Source organism: Mchenga conophoros, linkage group LG18 (assembly GCF_057382185.1).
Source record: "Mchenga conophoros isolate Kocher_MC1m ecotype Shallow Benthic linkage group LG18, M_conophoros_male_GT1.1, whole genome shotgun sequence".
NCBI lineage: Eukaryota > Metazoa > Chordata > Actinopteri > Cichliformes > Cichlidae > Mchenga > Mchenga conophoros.
Window position 1 is genome coordinate 30,056,051 of NC_140543.1, and position 23,986 is coordinate 30,080,036.

At 42.5% G+C, this 23,986-nt stretch overlaps 1 protein-coding gene across 3 annotated transcripts in view; it reads right to left on the minus strand.

Moving 5' to 3' along the window:
* The window catches only part of rnf220a (ring finger protein 220a), a 162,170-nt gene extending 141,657 nt beyond the window's left edge, over positions 1-20,513 (minus strand). The window contains exons 1-2 of one of the 3 annotated variants that reach the window (XM_085253761.1): positions 20,119-20,513; positions 6,514-7,717 (exon numbers count right to left, since the gene is read on the minus strand). In XM_085253761.1, the coding sequence (XP_085109887.1) occupies positions 6,514-7,168 (655 nt within the window). In that variant the 5' untranslated portion in view covers positions 7,169-7,717; positions 20,119-20,513. The remainder of the gene's footprint in view (positions 1-6,513; positions 7,718-20,118) is intronic. The other 2 variants (XM_085253760.1, XM_085253763.1) reach the window with 2 other exon arrangements.
* Between the last annotated feature and the right edge of the window lie 3,473 nt (positions 20,514-23,986).

Sequence of the window (23,986 nt, forward strand, 5' to 3'; positions counted from 1 at the left end):
TCTGAGCTGCTTTTATGACAATTTGCGTCTTGTTGTGCCGACGAGCATTAACAGCAATAAATCAGGTTTGTGTGCTGTTAGAGTCCTGTCACATGCTTTCTTCAGACGAAGCACCGCGAATGTACCAAAATTTAAAAGCCAGCACACCGCAGAGGTCAGTTTGGGGCTATGGCACGCCAGGGTCTTGTGTGAGGCCGATTGTGTGCAACTGTGTGTCCATATTAAAAAAAAAGAAGAAGAAATGTGTGTTGTGTTGCCAGGTGTGCTGCAGTTGTATGAGGCTCAGCGGAGTTTTAACACGGGGGTTTTTATTGGCTGAGCTGATGTCACCGAGGGAACAAAGTGGAATTCCGGAACCAGTGCATGTGTGTGTGTGTGTGTAAAACTTTCATTTTAAAGCAACCACTTGCCTGCAAAGTAACATCCTTTCATTTGAGTGTTATCCTTATTACATGCTTCTAGTTTTTCTCGATAAATAAAGCAGCAGTGGAAACAAGCTGGTTATTATATGTCACCGTGTTAGCAGGTGTCCTATTATGGGAGACAAGATGAAATCACTTTTGAGGCTGGAGAATATTTTGCAGAGTGCTGCAGAGGGATTCCTCTCATCTCATCCTCGCTCCTTCATGTGTCTTAAACCAGCTCAGTTGCTGCTCATGCACACACAAACACACACACACACAAAAGTGATCTATGTTGAAATGGAGTGGCTGGGCAGACAAAAGGCTCGACAGGAAGCAACTAATCCTTGATCTGCGCAGCATCGCAACAATGACTGCAAGAGTCACACCAACTGACACACACACACACATAAGTAGACAATTGCTTCCAGCTACCACCCAGAGAGAGAAAGGGGGTGGGGAGTTTGCATAAAAGAGCGATAGTAAATAAATATTTTCATATTCCTTACAACAAGAAATATGAAAATATTTCCTTTCTTTTTGCTTTTTGTTTCAAATAGAAGCCTTTAATAATTATGTGCTCACATGTTATAGCTGCTATATGAGGAAAATATGAGTTGGATGCATAAAGGCTGTTATTGACAGGGAAAAAACGCACACACTCCTCACCCTGGGGGAGCTGCCAGAAGGGCAGAAGGGCTCACACTTGAGGGTAAACAAAGCTACCGCAAGTAGGACAGTCCCTCATGATCCTGTGTGTGTGTGTGTGTGTGTGTGTGTGTGTGTGTGTGTGTGTGTGTGTGTGTGTGTGGCACACATTGGCAACTGACAGGGAGGCAACATGAGAGGGACAAGCCTTTTAACATCTGGCTAAGCACTGACAGGAAGATGCACACACACACAGGAGAGCAGGCAGGCGAGTCCCAGTCCTAATTATTAGAACACTCTTACTTAACTTAACCCTGCCACTAGACCGTGACAGGCAGAGATGGAAGGTGGTGGTGGTGGTGGTGGTGGTGGGTGGGAGGGATAAGAGTGAAGAGCAGGGCAGATTGTTATGTGAGGACAAGGAGAAGGATGAGTGTTTCTGAATCCTTTCTGAACCCAAAAAGGAATGGAAAGGACCAAAAAAAATACAACGTTTTAAAAAACAAATAAATCAAAGACAGAAAGAGTCCACGTAGAAGAATTTTGCTTGACTGACAGTCAGTCTGTGGGAATTGGGGTGCAGGAATCCCACAGTGATGACCGCTAACAGCTAAAGATGGACCAAAAAAAAAACAAAAACACCCCGAACCAAGACAAAATCTGTTTTGACACCCGCTAACATCATCCATCATCCCTTTCTGAGAACTTCATTGCTCTTTCGTCTACAGTTTATTTTTCTCTACCGTGGATTTTTTTTTTCTTTTGTGCAACTCAGCCCCAAAAAGAAACAACACACATGACATTTGCTCTGTTTTAGATGAGGGTGAACATAAACACACGCGAAAAAAGGAGGCGACACCAAAAAAAGAACAGAAGAAAGGCGAAGAGGAGGATGCAGAGAAGGAGTCTTGCTGTGTGTTTTAACAGCTGTGCCTGATGTTGGTTGATGGGAATACAGAGAGAAATGGGACTTTTAAACCCATTCCCTTCAAATAGAAAAGTTTCCAGCGAGGCTTTGAGGTCTAATTTCTGGATTGATGATTAGGAAGCTCTTGAATAAAGATCAGATTTCGTAGGTATTATCACTATCTACCTGTCTCGGTCATGTTTTCATAAGAATTCTTCTGCTTTTATTTCAGTCCAGCAGCTGGGATATGCATTTCAGCTCAACATCTCACCATCCTGTTTCTTCCTATCCTTCCTTCCCACTGCTCTTTCATCCTTTCTTTTATCTGATTCTACTCTTCCCTCCTTCATACATTCCTTCCCCTCATTCAGTTGCTACAAAAATTTCTGGACTTTCTTTTCCTGCCAAACGTTTCTGCTCCTTTTTAAAATTTAACATTTGTCATCTAAATAAGGCTTTTCACCTACTTTTCCTGTATGTAAAGTGTGTGTGTAGAACATAACACAAAAGAAAAGAAGAAAAAAAAGGCAAGGAAGTTGGACTAGGCATTTGGGGTGAGGGTCAGTGTAAATCTCTCAGCCTTGTAAATGTGGAGAGCGGAGAGAATGTCAACAAACAGACTACAGCGGTCACACACTCTTATTGGGAGACACACACACAAAAAAAAATAAACAGGGAGAGGAAGAGGAAAAGGATGGGAACATGGGGAAAAGATGCAGGAAAAAGAACGAGAGAAGAGAGAGGGAGAGGGGGGCAAAGATGATGGAACGTGACACTGACACGTCACGCAAAACCGTCAAATCCCCTCCACAAACAAACAAGTACACTGCAAGGGTGGATTGTTTCATTTGTCAACACTCGCATTAATACCAATCACACATCCCATAATTCCTTTCTCTCATTTACTGACATAAACCCTCATCCACTTTGTATTCCTTTGCTCTTCTGCTAAAATCCCACAGTGTGAATACAGTAAATGGTAATAGCTTTTACCATAATATGACATGCATAGTCTTCTTAAGGCATGATGGGGCCTTTATGTGACGGTTTAGTGGCTGACAGGTTAGCAAGTTTAGTTAACAGCCAACGTGCCTGCCGGTGCAGTGGAGGGATTTAAGGAGGCTTAGCACAGAGTAGGCCACTGTTGCTTGGAGTGGCATGAGGCAAACTCCATGCAAAGAAGTTAGGGTTACATTGTTTTTCGAGTTTTTCAAAAGTCTTTTTTTTAAGTGTAGAGCAAAGGAAATCTCGCATTCTAACTTGCATGAGACGTGACTGAAAAGAGGGGTGAAAATGGGTTGAATTTAAGTGTAAATTCATTCATGAACAACAAGATCTGCATCCTCCTGATAGCACTGAAGTGAAGGCATTGCGAGCAAGATAGATAGATAGATAGATAGATAGATAGATAGATAGATAGATAGATAGATAGATAGATAGATAGATAGATAGATAGATAGATAGATAGATAGATAGATAGATAGATAGATAGATAGATAGATCAGGTGTCTGCTTAAGTATGCCTAATGGCTTACACTAAATTAGAAGAACCTGCTAAATCAAGCACAGCACTAATTCAGGCAGGCCACAGAGACAATCCCAATCAGCTAGCTCACAGCAGCTCACAGCTCAGTTTATACCCCTGTACACATCCAGTTGATCATCTTCATTTATTTAAGCTGCTTTAACCTACTCAGAGTTGTTGTGCATCTGCAAGCCACTTGGCAACCTGCTTAATCAGTATCATACCTGCTGCCATAACTGCTCTGCTCTGTTCTTTTCCTGTGGCCGACTACTGTATGCAAAGCTCTGTAAGTAATTAGAGATAACACTGGCAAGCTGGAGTCTGAAATTAACTTAGGCACCTATTGGAATTTTTTTTTTACTACAATTGTGCAACAAGCAAGTTTTGAACTTAATCTTGTCAATAAGTCACATGCAATTAATTTAGTATTTTGGAAGGGGAGAAGGATATCAGTACTTTATTAGCAACCATAAATTAGACCCATGTACTATAAATAACCCCAGCCTAGATAAGGTGCACATTTAATGGCTTACATGGACTCAAAGTTCCCTGAAATTTACAATGTCACTTCTACACTGGATGCACTCTTATGAGCTAAGCAGGACAGTTTAAGCAAACTTCCTTGGAGATCTGAGGATTTTTTAGTTAAGAGTTTAAAACATTACACCCTATAAATGAAAATTAGCATGATATCTTAGCTTATGTATTTGACCTGAGGAAATGCCTGTCAATAATAATGACGTTTTTTAGACCACACTCACGGTCACAACTGTATGATCCTGAACATTAAAAACCTCTTTTTTTTTTTACAGTGGAAGTAAAAAATAGCCTCATGTATGTGTAAAAAAAACAAACAAACACACACACAGAGAGAGGCTGCTAGTTAGCTAATGTGTGTGTGAAGCAGCAAGGGCGCTGTTCTCATGGGATTGTACCAAAGTGTTGTTTGTTCTTTACGCCTCCCCTGGATAGCCAAAACCAGTGAAGGAGAACCCATAATTCTTTGCTGTAAGCAGTGCCTCTGCACATCCAATTGCATTAGAAGCCTATAGTAGAGGTGCCGGCTACTTGTGCCAAGATTTAACCTGATTAGATACAGATTCAGCCGTTCCAAAAGACAGCACAGAAGCCCTGTACCCATCTCCCATTCTGTCTCTGCCCTCGGTCTTATTGCTCACGAATTATGAGCACATCGTAGTGTGTTACTCACCATTCAGAGTTCTCTTGAGCAAGGCAGTGCAGGTGTGCCTTAGTGCTGCCACAAACAGATGTTAAGCTTCACGTGAAACAGGCCTAGATTTCAAGCTAAATCTGGAACATAATGAACCTCACATAATCTGTGAGATTTTTCTCTTTTCCTTCTCTTTGTTCTCGTTTCCTTTTCTCTTGCATTTTGTGCACTTTGATATCTTTCTTTTCCTTCTTACCCTCTACCCCCTGCAAAAACCACTGGGTGTCATCTTCCCAATTTCCTCCTTTCTGTTCGTCCTCCCTCTATTCCTCTCTTTCTCACCCTCTCTGTCTTTCCCGCAGTGGTCTTTTTTATCGGATCAGTCTCAGGTCGTCGCCTCTGTCTCTCATGTGTTCCATCAAGGATGCATCCCTCAAACACACACACACACACACACAAGATCAAAGATGGAAGAGGATTGGGAAAAGGAAGAGTGTAGAAAAAGCCGACAAAGGTGAGACACTGTGTTAAGTTAAAAGAAGAAAAGCTGAATAATTAAAAACACCAAAAAAGGGAAGACTGCCTAAATTATACACCATAAGCACGTCGCCGTCTGCCTCTCTCCTAATTTGTCACTGGGATCCGATACAGCTTGTTGACATGTGTAGGAGCTGTCGGCGCTCATGCTAAAAGCTGTTTGTGGAAGAGTGTTTGCCCATGCTTGCGTATTTGCGCTTGGAATTCTTACAGCTCCTCTTCCACCTTCCTTTTATTGCGCGCACACACGCAAACATGGCTTGCCAAGCTTTTGGGTATGTGGGTAAATCTTTTGGCAACAGGGCTGCCAGCGTGGAGCTATGATGAATGCTGATGGCAAAGAGCATGGCCGGTCTCTGAACCAGTCACTCACACATGCACGCACACACAGACACACACACACACATGCTCACATACTAATCAGATTCCCAGTGCATGAGGGCCAAATGGCATCCTTCCACTGGTGAATGCTAATGTGACCAGTGGAGCTTGTGGGCTTTTGAAACAAGGATATAGGGAAAGCTGGGAGAGATGATGACAGGAAAAACATTGATGTGATTGTTTATTGGTGTGTGTGATGCTAATGTGTGAACATTTGCATTCTTTTACACACTGCAGCAAGTTGTACTTTGAGTTAGTTTAGAATTACAGTGGACTCTGTGTGCCTGTATGTGTAAATCTGTTTAGTTTGCAAGCCTTACTATTATAATTGCATGTAGAATAATGGGAAAAATTTGCCCTTCTGCATCACTGTATCAGTTTGGGTGTTTTTTAATGCAAGATTATTATGTTTTAAGTTGTGATTTTGCCACCTGTCATATCTGAAACAATATATCTAGAACAGGTTTAATGTATAATGCAAAAAAAAAACCTGGCTCAGTCATTGCATGTGTATAAATTTGTCATCGTACAAGAGCAAATGGGGATTTATTCGGGTTTATCCTGGAAAACACCCTTAGAGCAATAATGTGTTAGATATTTTCAACATGGTTTAGAAAGGTGACACACATGTCAACGTAAAGTGTTTGAGTGTTGTTCCACTAGACGCCTCCAACACATTACCAATGCCCCAGTATTCCTGGTTATAGATTTTCCAGGTGCCTAATTCAGGAGGGATAACTACAATGGATATTCTTTCACTGTGTGTGTTGATAAAGGTTGAAAGCACCAGTCCATAATCCCTCATTAATGTTAGTACTGTATGTTGTATGCTCATACTGTTAGGTTTTCACTAATTTACTTTTTCCTGTGGTTTGTCACACTTGTGCTTGCATAGTTTGATGTGGCTAAACGAGATGTGGAACAGATATGAATGGTTACTTACAGCGTTCAATGCGGTCCTCAGGACTGGATGAAGTCTCTCTATCAGACAGGAGGCCTGACACAGCGAAGATCTTTTTCCCACTGTCTTCCACTGCTTTCAGGGCGCTGCTGGGGGAGCCCCCGGGGGGGATCTGTGCACCACCAAAGTCGTACTCTTTCCCTTCAGCATCAGAGTACCGCAGATGGGGTGAAGACTCTGCATCTAGGCACCCTTTGAGGCGCTTGGCTGGGGTGAAAGCAGACTGATACCCTCCTGGTGCCCCATCCCGATCTTCTGGAGGCGATGCAAAGGGCCGGAAGGCGCCAACGCCGCTGTGATTCAGCATGCTGATGGGCGAGCAGTCCAGGTTAGGTGGGGCAAACTGATGATGGAGGTGAAGGAGGGATGGAGGAAAGTCCCTATTGGGAAACCCTGGTGGGACAGCGCCTTGGCGGTGGTACATTGACGCAAAAGTGTAAGAGCCGTTGTTGAATGGCAAATGGACGTCTTTCTCCACAGAAACTGGCACACCAAAGGGACGCGGCTGCTGGCAGGGAATGGAAGCATCGCGAGAAGCTTCGGCTGTGGAGGCCAGGACCATGAGAGCTGGAGAAGCCAGGGGATTGGGCAGGTAGGAGGAACTCTCCATCTTGAAAGCTGCCCGGTGGAGGTCCATGTCTGGATTGACAAAGAAGGCTGCGGGAATTTCAGAAGGAGGAAATTATTCCTCCTCAATGAGATTAAAAACAATGTCCAAGACCCTTGGAAAGGGTCTGAAGAAGTAAGGGAATCCGGGTTGGAGACTTGAAGGTTTTGGCTTGTTGAAGGAAGGGGCTCCAAAAACAGCCCTTAGTGAGAAAAGAGTGTTTTTGAAGAAAATGAAGACTCAGCCAACGTCTGTTCAGATTAGCTTGAATTCAGTTCATTTCTCTGCAGTGGAACTAAAGTTTTCTATTTTGCCTCTAACCAAATAACCAAACTCAAACTCTGTTCAGTTCAGATCATTCCATGCCTCGTATATGCCATTGGGCATGTTCTGTCATTCACTAAAGTAGCAGTCTGGATTAGGTTAGTGCTGATATTAAATACAATGAATGTTCTAGATAACGTTTTTTCCTCTCTCCTTCCTGATTGCTGGATTTGTTGGTTAAGTTGAATGTTCTGGGACAGGTGGATATCTGTAGGTCGTCAAAGCCGATTCCGCATCTTCAGGGGGGTCACCAAACTGAGGACACACAAAACACAAGCATTAGATTTCAACTGAGACTCAGAGCTGTGCATAATGTTTCAGATTCAGTGCAAAGTAACCTTTCAACTGAAAGCTTCCCATAAACTAATTTAGATATTCAGGTATTTACTTGAGACTTCTCGTCAATTCCGCCATTTTTGGTAGTTCAGAAACGTCCTGGCTGTGCCTGCAGAGGGCTTCAAATCACCTCATCTGTTTCTTTATATCCACAGTAAAAATGTAAATCCCTCTGCACACCCTCTCACATTTATCTTAGACCTCCTCATCTTTCCTTAATGATAGGTACTTTCAGAAACAAGAGGCGTGCTGCTTTTCCAACAAAGATCGATGCCTTGCTCTCAGTATGTATGCAGTGGAAAGGAGAGGAGCTGAGTGGAAAATTTTTAATAAAGAAGCTGCTGGAAGCCAAGGCTTGAATTCAAAGCCTTTGGGGGACAGAGTGTTCTTAAGCACTGTTGTTGAAGCTACAAACTCAAAACCTCTTGGGAAAAAGTGTCCTCGAGTTGACACTGTTGATCAAATCCTGTAAATCCCTGCCCTTTGACAAAAAGCCAAGAACTTTTTCAAGCCACAAACTTCTCTCAGTTTGCCCTCCTCTTTTTTCCTCCTTCTCTTTAAAAAAAACTTCTATAAACTGTTTCCACATCACATCTTTCCATTACGATCTCTGCAAACCTCTACGTCTCATCTCTTTCCAAATGCCCCCCTCCTTGTCCTCCATCCTAATCTATCCATCCCCTCCTCCTCTTCTTCCTCTTCTCTCCATCCACATCTCCTCCTCTCATCTCCCTAGCGCCAGCTATTCTCCCTCCCTCTTCCATCTCAGATCTTGGTCTAAGCCGCTTATTCTTACCATCTCCCAGGATATTATTGGACCAGAACCACTTGTCTTAAGATAAGGACACACACACACATCCACACTTCCACCCACACCCACACATGTGATAACAGCCTGTGTGGCTCAATGTTCAGCTCAGCGCCCCGACTTGGTGGGGCGAATACACTCTGCATCCTCACAGGCTATGCTACCCTATCTCTCCATCTAACCACTTTTAATTCCCCCCAATTTTAATCTGTCCTCTCTTTCTTTTTACATCTCTCCTGTCAATCTGTTCTCCTCTCATCCCTCCCATCTCTCCCTCTCTTCCCCATCTCTGCCTCCCTCCCTTCTCCCTTGAGTGATTCAGATGGGTGATATCATATCAGGCCTCGCCATCTGCCATCCACGAGCCAGAGGAAATCTGACTGAGTGAATAAATTAGCCGTACTTGACCCCACGACCTCTCGGCATCCGTGGCAACAGACTAGAATCTTTCCCTCCCGGGGATTAGATTGTAGCATGCGATTGGTCAGACAGAGGAACGCAGAGAGGCAGCCGATGAAACGACAGCATAACACTGCAGAGATTTTTATCCCCAAAGGGCAATTTGAAGGTGGCTGCCTTATTAAAGGTCCAATATGTTAAGATTTAGAATAGGTAAAGATGTGCTTGTTACAAATACGCAGCGGTGGGATTTAGCGCTAGATTAAGAGAAAATATGCATAATTTAACAGCTTATCAGGAGTGATATGACGTGTACCATGTATATGTATATATTATCCCCCCCAAAAAAGCAATCTAAAGTCTCACTCGTGCCATCAAAATTTGACACTCATGCAACTTAAAAAAGGTCAAACGTGAAGCCTTGTGCATACATAAACACACAACAAATACAAACTCACACAGTATCAAGTAGCAGCCTCTCTAGACAAGGTTCAAAGCTGTGTTGACTAGCAGCCAACATCAAAGGAGAAACTCCCTGGGAAATGAAAGGAGAAAATCTTTTATAGCTATCAGCTGTCCACAACACTCATTCAAATCAATTTCCAAACCTGATCTTGGCTTTGGCACGCTGCTCTGCCTCCCACACAGAAACACACACACACACACACACACACAAATATGCAGAACAACAACTGCCAAGAGAAAGGAGAAGGCCCAGAGACAGAGAGATTGGTGGGGGAGATGTTTTACATTACCGCAAATGTACAGTAGACCAGCACGGAGTGTTGAGAAGGGCTTACAATAACACACCTCTCTGGTCTGGACTGATGCCACAGAGTCGCATTACACGCCTCACTCCTAGCCCACCAACGCCCCTTTCCACGCTCTCTCTCCTCTATCGCAGTCGATACAGGAAATAACACCTTCCATAAGTGACCACAACAAAACTTGCTTTCTTTGTCCCACAGCTTCCTCTGTCTCTCAGTATACCCCCTCTCTTTCTCTGCTCCTACCCACTGTCTTCACGCCGTATATCAGATCGCTCTTTCTCCTCTGTAACCTCTAAAATAGGAGTGTGTCTGAGGTGTTGATAGCAAGGTAATACACTGATAAGTACTAAGATATTTCAATTTTATTATCATTACCCAACAGGCCGGCGGGCAGCGAGTGAAGGGCCGCCAACGTGAAGCAGCCAATCCAATAAGAGAACACTAGATATTTCCTTACAGGCCGCAGCAGGAGAGGAGCGAGTCGAGGGAGGGCGAGAGGAGAGATGAGGAGAGATGAGGAGAAGGCGGGAGATGAAAAATTAGAGGTGAGGAAACAAGGAGAAGAAGAAGAAAATAGATAAGATAGTGAGAGGTGAGGAAGACAGAGGGAAGGAAAGGGTGTGATAACAGAGCAAAGGGTACATATCTCATCTCCCAGGGTGACTCACATAATCTGGCTGCTTTCTGGCTTGGTGGTCCTGCATACGCACAAAAGCATGAGTGTGTGTGTGTGTTTTCGAGGCCTTAAAATCTGTGTATTTGTAATATTACATGAAAAGAAGTGTCAAAAAGCTTTTTTCGTTTTTTTTAACTTCATCACTAAAAAAACAATCATAATTCTAGATGACATACACCTATGTATATCATCAATATACAAGCGCAATTACATCTAACGCAAATATGCATAATGTCGGTCCGTGCCACTTACAATCCCATTTGCCATTGATGGATACCACCCACACAGTGTCTGACACCGGGTATATGCATTTTATAATAGAAAATGTCACAGGGGAACATTTACCACGCTGTCATAATTTGATTACAGTGTGCAAGAATGATACAGCTGTCAGGGCGATATTAAATACAAACAGCAAGAGGGGCTCTTCACGTCGAGTCTGCACTTTAACTGACAATGTTGTACCAATCTGCGAAATTGCGGTGTCAACAACAATGTGCATTTACATCATTCTGAGAGGGAATCTTACTCAGAAATTATGAGTTACTGGGAGGTGGGCAGCAGGTGGAGTCGCAGATTCCACATAGGATAACTGGTGAATGTGGCCATAAACGTTATTATTGGTTTCTTAAGATAATCATTGAATTTTATGATTGCTTTGTTAGCTAAAAGAAAAAAAAAAAAACAAGAGTTGGAGACATTTTAATGGTGGAATCATGAATGCAAGACATCACTTCAGGTCAGCCATAATCTGACGCTTTTCATAAGTTAGGATCACTATCTCTGCCGCCCAGATGTTGCAGTGGATTACCTCATTCATCAACATGTGAAGTATAGAGACCTAAACAGCTTGGAATGTTAGGTTCAGAGACGCAGGAGGGAAATTGAGCTCCAAACAACTACACTAGTGACAAAGAGCAAGCTTCTTTTTTTTTTTTTTTTATCGGAGCCTTCCTTTTTGTTGACTGCTTGGAATAAATATTTTTCCCGCATGGCTGCTTCGAGTGTGTAACTGACGCTTTTTTGCTGCTCCAAAGCGGCGCTGAAACTTGTCAAATCAAGTTTTCCAATGTGCCGACTTGAGTTTTGGAATGGAACGGAGAGGAATCCAATTGTTGTTATAAAAATATCCTGTCGACTGTGACTGGTGTGTGTGCGCGCGTATGTGTGTGTGTGCAGGGGTATCTGCAAAACTATCGGGAAGCAAAGCAGTTTTTTTTCCTCTCTAATGGAGATGGAGAGAAAAGCAGTCAAAACCGCAGGCCTGTCTAAATGTCTGTGTGTGTCTGTGTGTGTGTTAGCGTGCACCTCCCAGTCGGTGGGTATATTTAGAGATTGTTGACAAGCATGAAAGTGCCACTCTTACATTCTATTACAAGACAGGCCAAGCTGTGTCATTCATCGCATCTCTGTGGTGGACACACACACACACACAAACACAGATTCACTCACACATACCAAATCATGTATGTATAGACAAATGAACGCTAGAAAAAATCTACACAAAGCCATGCAGCGTAGTTTAACAGACGCCTCCATGCTGAAGTCCTGGCTTTTGACTTTAACACTGTGAGCATATTGTGTAAAAGCGAGACAGCAAAACTCAGAGAACAAAATATTATCTGACACTTCAGATACAATTTACAGCTCTTAAAATCCATCCTAAGCTTCTGCAATCTATCCTGAAAGCTTTGGTACATCATGTTTTAGCATAATCATTTCAACGTACACTATTAAACCTCAGCATGTCAGCACAGTTAAATAGATGCTACATTCAAGGTTTACACACAATATATATATTTATATTTATTAATTATATCTAAATATCTATATTCTTGGTAGCAGTCATTTTCATAGATATGAAATCAAACATGTACCCAAAAAAATCATAAAACACACACTATATCTCTGATCTCTTCGGGTCACAGTTTGGGGCATTTCAGTAAACAGGGATAGGTGGCTTTTTAACTAAGCATCCACATAATGTGTAATTGACACGAGTGCAGCTCTGGTGCCTTCTCTGAATAAGTCATTAACATAAATCTGTGCTGCCAGAAACGACAAAAGCTTTAAGCACAAACAAAGCTATAGGGTAAGACACACTGAGAGAGCACTGCATCAGCCGAAAGTAAAGACAAAACACTGCTATTTAAAACCCGACGGTCAGATATTAAATATTTGGCTCTGTACTGCTCACATAGAGGGAAACATAAGTAAACTGTTGGCTTGTATAAGGACAGTGTGCTTGTGCGTGCATTTTAGCATAAAAAAGTGTGAGCTGACCTGCATACAGGTCCGCTCTGTATTCCAGACAGACAGCAGTGTTTGTGCTCTAGTAGATGTTTCTGTGTGTGTGTGTGTGTGTGTGTGTGTGTGTGTGTGTGTGTGTGTGTGTGTGTGTGTGTGTACATGCGTGTTTGCTGATGTCCGAAGCAACAGTCGATACTATTGAAATCTACTCATTCATGTCTGGCCGCGAGGCAAAGCTCAAACGTCCTTGTGAATAAGAATCACACGCATTTATCTCTCTCCTCTCTCTTGTTCTCGCTCATATTATTTGTCCTTGTCTTTCCGTTCGCCTCTAAAACCCTAATTTTGTTTCCAAATGTCTTTCGAATATCTCTTCTTGTGTTTCTTTCCTCCCCTTTTTCTTCTTCGCTCATCCTTCTCTGATATGAAATCTGTAGCCACATTATTTGCTGCTGCAGTCAACAGCTGCTGCAGTTAACTGCAGATGTATGCATCAGCAGTGAAAAATATTGCAGTTAGATTTAATAAGAGGAGCACGCGCACACATACGGATATCATCTTGGGGTGGATAATGACACAATATTCACCAGTAAAATCAATAATGATTGGACAAGAGTGCGATGTTCTCTGTAGATTTTCTTGACTTTTTTTCTCGCTTAACCATGAACGATTTATTCATTTTGTGTTTTCTTTCCAAATGTTTAAATGCAGAAATAAAGAGAGTCTGTGTGTTTTTTTGGTCTTTCCAAGAAGCTTTCTGTGACATTCATTCTGCAAAGTAAAAAAGGGATTTCTTTCTCAAATGAGTCTTTGTGATTTCTGAGACGCAGAGTCATGGCCTGCACACAGAAATGATTCTGGACCTGTGGCAGGAATTTTTATTCATGACAGCAGCAGCAGCGAGGCCTACTTCAGCGAGGCCAGCTAATTTCTGGTGTCAGGCAAGGCTAAATGGGAAAAGCACACTGTTCCATAGCTCACGGATCACCATCATCAAAGGTAATTGCTGGATTCTTGGTTTAACAAAGTATCTGCATGTTGTTGTTTTTTTGTTTGCTCGAATAATGTTGTTAATTTTTGGATGTATCGAATTTGATGCACATAAACACAGCTTTTCATAGAATTAAACATATAGACCACCCTGTGCTCTTTAGTTCTTTTAAACCACTCCCTGTGCTTTATCTATGGTGCTGTTAATATGGAAGGTGTACCTGAGTTTATGACAGTGAAGTTAAAACCAGAAAAGACCGTCTTCTGTTGAAGACATAATCCTTATAAATTCTGACTTTTCAAATACAAAAGAGCCAAACAGGTGGCATGCTTGCTCTCCATCCTGCAGGAGTGGAACTGACTGTGTGTGGCACCAGCCACCCTCCTATGAGTCTTTATTGCTGTGCCGGGTTGTACAACAACAGCCACTAATCTAGCAGGCTGGCAGGCAGACAGGCGACTGGCCGGTTTGTTCTACAGGCTGCGTGCAAGCCAATTAGCTCCAGTTTAACAAGGAAAAACTGTTGCCAGGTACACTGTTTTCACTTACAGCTTTTGCTGCAATATAATCCTCTACTGTGCAGTAAGTATCAATGATATGACCAGAGAGAAACTTCTGTTCACGCCGATGATCCTTTCTGCTCATCACAGAGGTCAAAAGTCGGCCTCAGGCGGCAGGAGGATGCTCAAGCAACAACCAGATCCTTTTCTTATCATAAGCCGTCCACAGAGCATAAAGTGGCTATGTGGATATCAGTCTGCTTTGTGTGCAGATTTGTAGATGTGAAAAGGCGACGCTTCTGCAGGTGTGTGTGCACATTTCCACATTGGCTGCTTAGATCACCCTCCCTGTATCAGTCTTGTTTCCTTCTTGTCTGGATGACTCGCTGGCCGCAGAGAAAAATGATAAGTAGGCTACACGAATAGCGCCTGTGTGCAATCGATGGACGCAAATGCACCAACGGTGTCTTCTGGGGAGGTGTGCGAAGGAGAGAGGAGCGAGAGAAAGGGGGGTGGTGGGTGAATATTAGCTTATTTTCCAAGCAGGGAGCCTGTGATCCGGTTCATAGTGTAATTGACGGATAGGGGGGAAACCTGAGAGAGATATGATGTGGCGGCTGGGCGGGGGGGGGGGGGGGGGGGGGGGGGATTGGGGGGGCAAAGGTGGTGGTGCAAGGGGATAGAGACAGACGCACAGAGACACAGAGCAATATGGAGAATAGAAAGTATCTGACACCCGACACAACTCTCTCCCCGCCACCACCTCTTTCTCCCCATTAGGCTAATTCTTTGACTTTCTCTTGTTGCCAATAACGTCTCCAAGTGATATTTCCCTCTATAACGGCATTACCAGTGGCTGCCTTCTCCAATGCAATCAAACCATTAAACACACAGTGCCGCATCCCCTCCATGGAGTGATTTCCGTCCAGCAGAAAAATGACTGAACGTGAGCTACTCCCCTTTCCTGTCATCAATAAAAGGAATAATTGCATGTTTGCAGAGAAAGGATAAACTTTAAGACTGCACATGAATTCTCATTTGCTGGTTGGTAAAAGAAAAAATAATGACATCAATATTGGAGGCCTGTATTCCACATAGGTCCTTAATATGATTTAATAATGCTTCCATAGCTAATAAAATAGACAAAGCACATTCATTCATGTTAAAATATCTAGTATGATTTTTTTTCTTAAATATAAATCGATAGATATGATGACATGAAAGTAATTTGTACAAAAAACAAAACAAAAAAAATATAAAATAAAAACTTTTGCTTCAAGTTCAAATATGAAGTATTATACAAATCAATCAAAACCTCCTCATAAAAAAACAACTCTCTGCATTGCAGACAGGCTGCAATTTCCAGGGAGGGAAAACATTTGGTGGGTTTTGATAAGCGCGACAGCCCTACAATATCCAGCCATTAAATGATTGCATCCGGCTCTCCGCACTTAATTACGGTGATTATATCAGCGCTAACGCGACAACAATGACACAAAGTTTTAAGATGCAGACGGCGCAGGACGCACTTTCTCTCCAAGGAGGGCCTCGCTCTCGTGTCTGCGTGTTCAAACACTTGTTATTTACCGGCGACGCGTTTATTTCAATTACCCGTCTGCATGTCAAATAAGCTCCAGTGTTTATTAGCACAACAAAATATAATAAAACGCACTCTGGATTTCGGATGCGTGGGGGGAGGGAAGGAGATGTCGGATAAGTGGAGAAGGACCTGGTTCTGCTTTTAATAAAGAATGAGGAATTAGTGCATATTGATAGGACTTAATAAACGGGGGGGGGGGGGGGGGGGGAGAATCATCAAACTAGTCGAGACTGAGCGGATCGTGGTTAATTTACTATGGGAGAGAGAAGGGGTGGGAGGGGGGTGTTAATGCGCGCGTCATGACGCCTTAGTATTTCCAAATGTGAGAAATGGCCTCTGTTTGGATGAGAACGAGTTTGCGCGGATCTGAATGACGGTGAATTTACAGCGGGTTTATTCTGGGAGCTGTTCACAATGAAATGAGAGGTGGGGGGAAAGTTGGAAGGAAAAGAAACGCTTCTTGCAACAAGTTACAGTCCCGCCTTTAGGGGAAAAAAAATCTTAATTACTGTCCTCCTCCAGAGAGACGAACAAATAAAACACCGGAAGCAGCAGAAAAGCTTCTCACACGGCGGCAGAGGCGCACAGCATCTACATCTGATTATAGATGTGATTCTGGAGCGATCAGCGGTGCCGCAGTGAAAGCAAAAGTTTAGCCGGTTTCCTGATAATTAAGCAGGCGGGAGGCTTTCCTTTTATTCGGAACGCGGCGCTTCTCTGGATCCCAAATGAAATAACACCTCCCCTCCCTCCCCTGCAGCTATCGATCCGGGAAAGAGGTGTGAAATGGACATTAATTTTTAGTCCACTGCTCTGTGCGCAAAGAAGGGGAGCAAACGAGATCAGCGGCGAGCATTAACAGCTGACTGCTGAGGGAGAGGAACACAGAGGTGGCAGGAGGAGGGGTAGAATCAAAAGCGCTGACGAATAAATCATCTTTCGTTAGTTTTCCCTCGAACTCGACACTTTTCCTTCTCTTTTGTGCGCCTGCAGACTTTTTATGTAGGAAGGGCAAGGAGGGGGGAGAGAGACAGAGAGAGGATAGGCCTAAGTAAAAAAAATAAAATAAGAAAATGAAGTATTTCGATACTTTCAATTACAAAGTGCACTTAAGTTCTTTCCCTTAAAAATAATTAATTAATCCTTTCATATTTTTGGATACATACATTATAAATTATTCTCATTATTCTTGTTCTCTGAATTTAATAACAGAGAGCACAAAATAGTTATAAATGAAGAAAAAATATAAATAAAAAAATAAGAATTATCTTAAAGAGAAATAAATACGTAAAGTATTAAAAAAGGCGTTTTAAATTTGCCTATGAAGCAAAGCCTGCTTCGTGTCAAATGACACGAGAAATAAGCGGCAGCCTATGAATCACCAAGTCTGAAAACAGCAGCCAAAAATAATAATAAAATCATACATCAGCGTCTGCGTGACAGAGTTTTACAGTCAGGCACGTTTAATTTGAAAAAAGTAACTATTTTAAAAATAATCACAATTAGTATACAGATAAAAATACAACTTTAAATTGCCCAAATTAAAAATAATGCCAATTATGCCAATGCTCTTTTAGTCCAGCGAGAGAAGCTGGACTAAAAGAGCCTTTAAATTAGAAACACTTTTAAAAAATGAAATTGGTTTAATACATCATTATAAGTTTCTTAATTCAAATGTAAAAATTTAACTGTGATTTGAAGCTTATTTTAGAAAACTGACACCACCACCTACGCAAAAAATGAACCTACTACTACATGCATGGATATCAACTTTGGAATATTAGTACTTTGAAATGTTATACAATAACACATTGATATATCGGGGGGAAATGGATAAGTATCGGAGCTTTTAGTGAAGAAATGATACCGCTAAATATGGAAGAAAGGAACGTTTTCTTCACCGGTAAATGAGAGCAAAATAAATTACAAAATTGTTCTGTCCCCATCGGAAGCCTCGGCTATAAATCACTGTTATCTATATGAGTAATTGGACATAATATGTCAGCAGCACATGTTGCCGTTTAAAAGATAATTATTGCTCGCTAATGTGTTTGGCTGGAAAATGAAAAAGGTTCGGCTGCTCTTTAGAAGTCAGGCCTCGTTGATCTGACAATCAATAAAATCAATCGAAAGTGATTCACCAGATCAGTGGATCTGGACCCGGAGCAGAGTTTCTGATTTTTATTAATTCATTCATTTATTAATTTACTTATTCATTTATTTATTTCGGAGTGGCTATAATTGTGAGTTCAATGACCCGCCTCGAGTCCACCTTTGCTCCAAAATGCGTTTTTACGCGCGATTTACTGCCGGCGCTGAGAGGACTTTTTAACTTGGAAATTACTGCTAATAGGTGTGCCGCATTTTTCCCAGAATCCTAATTTTATTATTCCCTCTCAGAAGCGTTCCGTCTTTGCCCACTAATGCGCGTGGATGAGGGCGCGTGCTCGAGAGCTCTGTTGTTTCCTTCTATGAAGTCCGTCATAAAAAATATAAAATAAAATAAAAAGTACTGACTGACAAGGCCAGAGTACAGGGAGACTGCGAACAGAAGAGTGAGCAAAAGTTAAATATATATATTTTTAACTATTAACACGAGCTGTTTGATTCCTTGAGTCCTTAATCATTTAGAGAAATGGAAACAAATAAAATTCAACACGTCAGGCCTGAAGTGAATAGAGGAAACGCATAAACTACACAGACTATAGGGGCGTGACATCTGTTTGCCAAAGTGATACTTAAATAAAAGAAACGATCAAGTTAATTGTTAATGTCAGTAATAATTACTTTTATTATTTTTCCCGCCGATGAAGCACTGAAAAATGTTACAAATGTGGTCTTCCATAATGCAAACGCAGCAGCAGCAGCGGGAGCTGCCGCTTAAATGAATCCGCACTTTGCCTCTGTGTGCTCGGCCATGAAGCTGGAAGGCCCCCGGGACTTCCACCGGCTGGGTGCCGCATATCTAGTTTAGGGGGAAGGATGTAAATTGCACTGTGCTCCCTAGTTAACAGGTGTTTTCCAACAGAGTTGAGGCCCGTGTGTGTGTGTTTGTGTGTGTGTGTGTGCGTGTGCACACGCTTGCGTGTAAGCGCAAGGGAGTACACAAAGTGGCACTTTTTCTGTTTAAATTTACGCCGTCTGTTTCTGTGAGAGCTTCATTTTAAGAGGAGTATTTACAGCCGCTCGTGGCAGCAGAAGTAAATGCAAAATCACCTCGGCGTCTTTATTCTCCTCCTTTTTCTTGTGTTCCTTTTCAAATAATTCTTCAGTAATTGTATGATTTGAATAGATAATCGATATAAATATGAGTTCCAATTTGAAGATTAAAACGCAGAAGAGTTTAGAACGATGAGTGATGCCAAAGCTGTGGAACAGAAGTCCTTCGTAAACTCCTCTTTGCGCTTTTTGTGATGCATTAAAATCTGACTGATGTGAGTGTTTATTAAACCCCAGCTAACGGAGCCAATATGCGGCCGTTTGAGCCACATGCCTTCATCATTACGAGCGTTAGTGCTACAGAGCAACAGTAACTTCCACTGAAAACCGCCGGTGGAGGCATTCAGTGAGCTGGAACCCCTGAAACCTTCATGGGAAGAACTAAAGCCGAACTTTTAAATAAATATAGTCACAGCAGGCCCGCGACTGACGCTTATAATCGCCGGTTAATAAGACAAAAGTGGTCCCAGAGGAGGAGCAGAAATAATAAGGCTGTAAAATTTTATTTCATTTCTCTGACTGACTGCAGGCTTTGGCGATAATTCAGGTGGCTTCCAGCAGCTGTGATCCGTCTTTATCTCCAGTGATGATGTTTAAAGTTTACAAAGTTCAGCCTTTGGTTGCAGTGAGATCGCGCGGTGCGGCTGTAGGGCGGTCGTGTTCGGCCATGGTAATGTACGCACAATGTTATCCACACACGCACAAATAATGCGAGTGCTTTCAAGAATCTTGTTCTTGTTTGGGGACCTCGCATATGCGCATGCACGCGCGCATATATAAAGAGACAAACAAATATAAACGCACACGCATTCACGAAGAGATTTGTTTATATAATTATGTGTATATATATATATATATATATATATATATATATATATATATATATATATATATATATATATATATATATATTCATTCTTTTCCACGCGTGGAAATCTCCTCGCGCAGCACTTACAAATCCCCGAGAAAAAGTTTCCCGACTCGAAACGCGCTTCCAAAGCGGAGAGAAGCGGCGGAAAGGTGTGGAAGCACAAACTGTGTGAGCTTCAAACCCAACAATAATAACAACAACAACAACAACACAAAAAAACTCCGAGTGTTACTCACCTTGCCGTGGATGAATCCGCTTTTCATAAAGACGACTCCCGGGTTTCCGGCTTCTTCTTCTTCTTCTTTTTTATCCTCACAAAAAGCTGAAAACTTTTCTGCGGGTAGAGTATCAGCAGCTCTGGCCCCTGTGGCTCTTGCGCAGCAGCGCCGGAGATAACGGGAGGCGCTTTGGACAAGCAAAAGTAGTTAACACCTCCCTGTTAGTTTACCAAAGAGCAGCCGGAGAGGAGGAGAAGAGCGCGAGGGAGAAAGAGAGAGAGAGGGAGAGAGAGAGGGTGACTTTCCACAGACACACTATAAAGTGGGTATCAATAGCGCAATCGCGCGTGCAGCCCCTCTATCGAAACACCGAGAGGGACGATCAGTGCGAGAAAGAGGACTGAAGCCGGCGAGAGAACGCAGGATCGCAGAGACAGCGGCAGGCGTGAGCGGTGGCGTGAGGGGGGAGGGTGGTGTGAGAGTGTGTGTGTGTGGAAGGGGGAGGGAGGGGGGTGCTCAATAGCGACGTGTGTGAGGCTGGAGCTGGGCTGCGCGAGGCTCTGAGAAGGGAGTGTGGGGGTGGATGGGGAAGACGGGGGAGGGAGCGGGTGTCCTGGGTCCAGTGCGCTCTGAGGTGCAGTGCTGCCGCGCAGCGCTCGGGTCGCTAAATGACTGACAAACACACGCAGACCGTCTGTGTGCCCCGTCTCGGGTAAAACTCCACACTTTCACTTCATAATCGTTTGCGAACCATTTTGATGTGAGCGTGTTTATCGTGCGTGGCCTTCACAGCGGCCCGAGTCAGGAAAGCTATCTTTCCTTCCCTGGGAACGAACGAAAGAAAGATATTCTTTTAGTAACCTAAAAGTGTTAATATCCCGAGAGCGTTTAACGTGCGTTTAACATTCCTGCCGTTTTAATAACTTAATCTAAGTGACATTTCGTTTTCGAATTCCACAAAAATAAAACGTAATTAAGGCCTTTTTTTGGTTTTTTAAGTTTTTATTTTTCTTTTCTTTTTTTGTTGGGGGGGGGGGGGGGTGTTTGTTTTTTGTTTTACGAATGACCAACCTCGCGCATGTGTGGAGACTGTTTCTTAACACCACACCATCCCATCTCCCCCTCTTGCCTCTCCCCTCTGTCTGGTGTTTCGTTCCCCTGGGTGATTTCCACTGCGCTTTGTGCGCAAAGTGAATGAATTATCCCCCTTCTCTCTCTCTCTCGCTCCCTCTCTCTCTGTGTTTTCCTCTTTCACCAGATGGAGAGACTTCTATTTGCCATAAAGCCAATGAAGTCCACCTCTTAACAAAAAGAGGTGGACTACCAGACAGTCTTATAAAGTGCGCACTAGAGACTCAAGTTAGTCACACAGAAGGAAGTTCACTAAACCCGGAGCTGTGCGCTAAAGTCCCAGCCAAGATCAACCAAACCTGCAGAATATTAACAAGACAGATGATTTTTTTTATTAAGTTGAGAACGTATTATTATTATTATTATTATTATTATTATTATTATTATTTAGTACAGTACTAAACTTATTCAACTCAGCCCTTAAGGTAAACGTTTTTAAGGATTTGTTGAAATGTATTTTCCTTAGCTTATGTCTTTTTTTGCAGCTTCTGGTATAATCCGCCTGTTAACTAGAGTCATATTTCTGAAAAGAAAAAAAAAGGCATTTGGAGTGTGCTGAAATTACTCAAACTCAAAGACACAATGAGTATATGTGCATGTTAGAGTGAGTGAAAGACAGTGAAGGCGCTTTGCTGTCCCCTGTCTCCTTCTCCATTACACTCCTCTGCTGGTCAGACGTGGAATTGACCAACATCACAGACTGCTTTACACACTTGTCTTCTAAGCTAACTTCTTTTGTGCAAGTGGTGCATTTTATCTGCTGGATTAAAAAAAAACTATAAGAAAACAACTACGTATGGAAAAAATATAAAACCACTTTGTGACACCTTCATCAAAAACAAACAAAAACATGAAGGAGTGTCGACTGAAAAAAGGCATTTTTATAACAGTGTACAGACACAAAATAAAGGGGGACACTAAGTTTTGTTTTATATCAGAATTCCTGGCAATAAAGATTTATCACAGAAGAAAGCCCACTCGTCCTTAATATGCCACAAATAAGTAAAAGGAGATCTGAGATCTATAAATCACTCCTCTCCTGCTATAAGGGAAGGTCATTATTATACACTTTTTTTCTCACATCAGCATTCAAGACATAATCTACCTCAGTGTGCAAACAAGAATTCCAGATTTCTGGTGCGAGGATTAACACAATGAAAACAATTAACAACTTGTGCAGATTAGACCTGCTTCTTCAGGTCTTCATACATGGCCTCAAACATATTTAGTCAGAGTGGTTGCCTTTCCAGTGGAACTCACACTTTGATCTGAGTTTCACGCTATAATATACTGATGTTTTAGCTAACAATACCGTGGGAAACGGGTTTTGTGTGTGTGTGCTGGGTGGTCTCCAAACACATGAGGGGCAGCAGCAGCAGTAGCAGTGCCATTAGTGATGTGTTGTCTTGCTAATAGGCTCAGTTTGGAGTCAATGGGGTGACTGAGGAAGAGGGCCATCCATGTATTAGATCCCCCTCCATTCAAAGTCTAATGGCACCCTTAAGTCCCCCCCGTTGTTTTTAAATGCTGCCTCTGTGTGTATTGACTAGGAAGCAAGGAAGCACTTTGATTCACCTGCACCTGTTTCACTGCTCAGCTATCTGTGCTGCCCCCTCCCTTTTAGCTGAGCATGACATCACTCGAAACAACTTCCTAGTAAGAAGTTAAAACTTGACCAGTTTGAAATGGTGCAACTTTAAATGAGCTGTGGGCATCTGTTTGTTGACAGTTTGGACCGAAGGAAGAGCAACAAAAAATGGTTAAATTGGGTTTAACTCGAAAACTAGTATGTGCTGGTTTTCAGAAAGATTCTTGGGGAGTCTCTCGTCATTAACTGTGGTTTTGTTGAAACTCCGTACCTGTGTGGACTGTACGGCTCTATAACAGCATCACACTATTTCCCTGGTGCTCTCAATAAAGACAGTCACAGTTTTAACAAATGGTATCTGGCACCCTTTAACATTGCTGGCTCTACAAAGTGCTTTAAAATGTGTTTCTGGTGTGAACACACAACCACATTCACCTGGCGTCTTGCTACTTGGGTAAATGGATGGCTGAGGGACTGAATCACCACCTGGCCACTGATGGATAACCACTTGAGCCAAGGTCACTTCAAGAACTGCTAGAAGGCTTTGTGAAATTTAATTTCAATAAGCAATAACTAGTATTTTAATCAGTAAGAGTCTGCATCCCCAACATGATCATAGAAACTTCTGGGCAAGATCGCTGGATTAAAACAGCAGAAAAGTATCTGCCTGGACTCCCAAATCCTACAGCACTTCTACATGTTATTAGACTCGGGTTAGGTTAACATCAGGACTCGTTTTCTTCTCAGCAGGTTTCTTATATCCATCTGAACTGAGTCATGTTTTGGTGTTATGAAACCCCTGACATCTCCAAGTGATAATGAAAAGCCGAGCTGACAGCAGAGGGCCAGGACTGCCCTCTCGCAACCTGCTTTCACCTCGGCTTGGCCGGGTTTATCCTTAAATTGAATTCCTTTTTTTTAAAGCTCCAGAAGAGGCGGGCTAGACTGAGCCGAGTGCAGTGGAGAGGGTGTTGAGACAAGCTGTGCTCTGCCTTTGTTTGTGTTGCTTGTTGGCCTCACTATCAGACATTCGATTTAAATGGAAAAGCACAGAAAACAGGTGCAGTGAAGGCATGTTGCATCTTTTTTTGATCTGGCTGGTCTATAAACAGATAAAGACAATGCTTCACACCAGGAAGCCCTTCTGTATTTTATGGTTTGAACCCA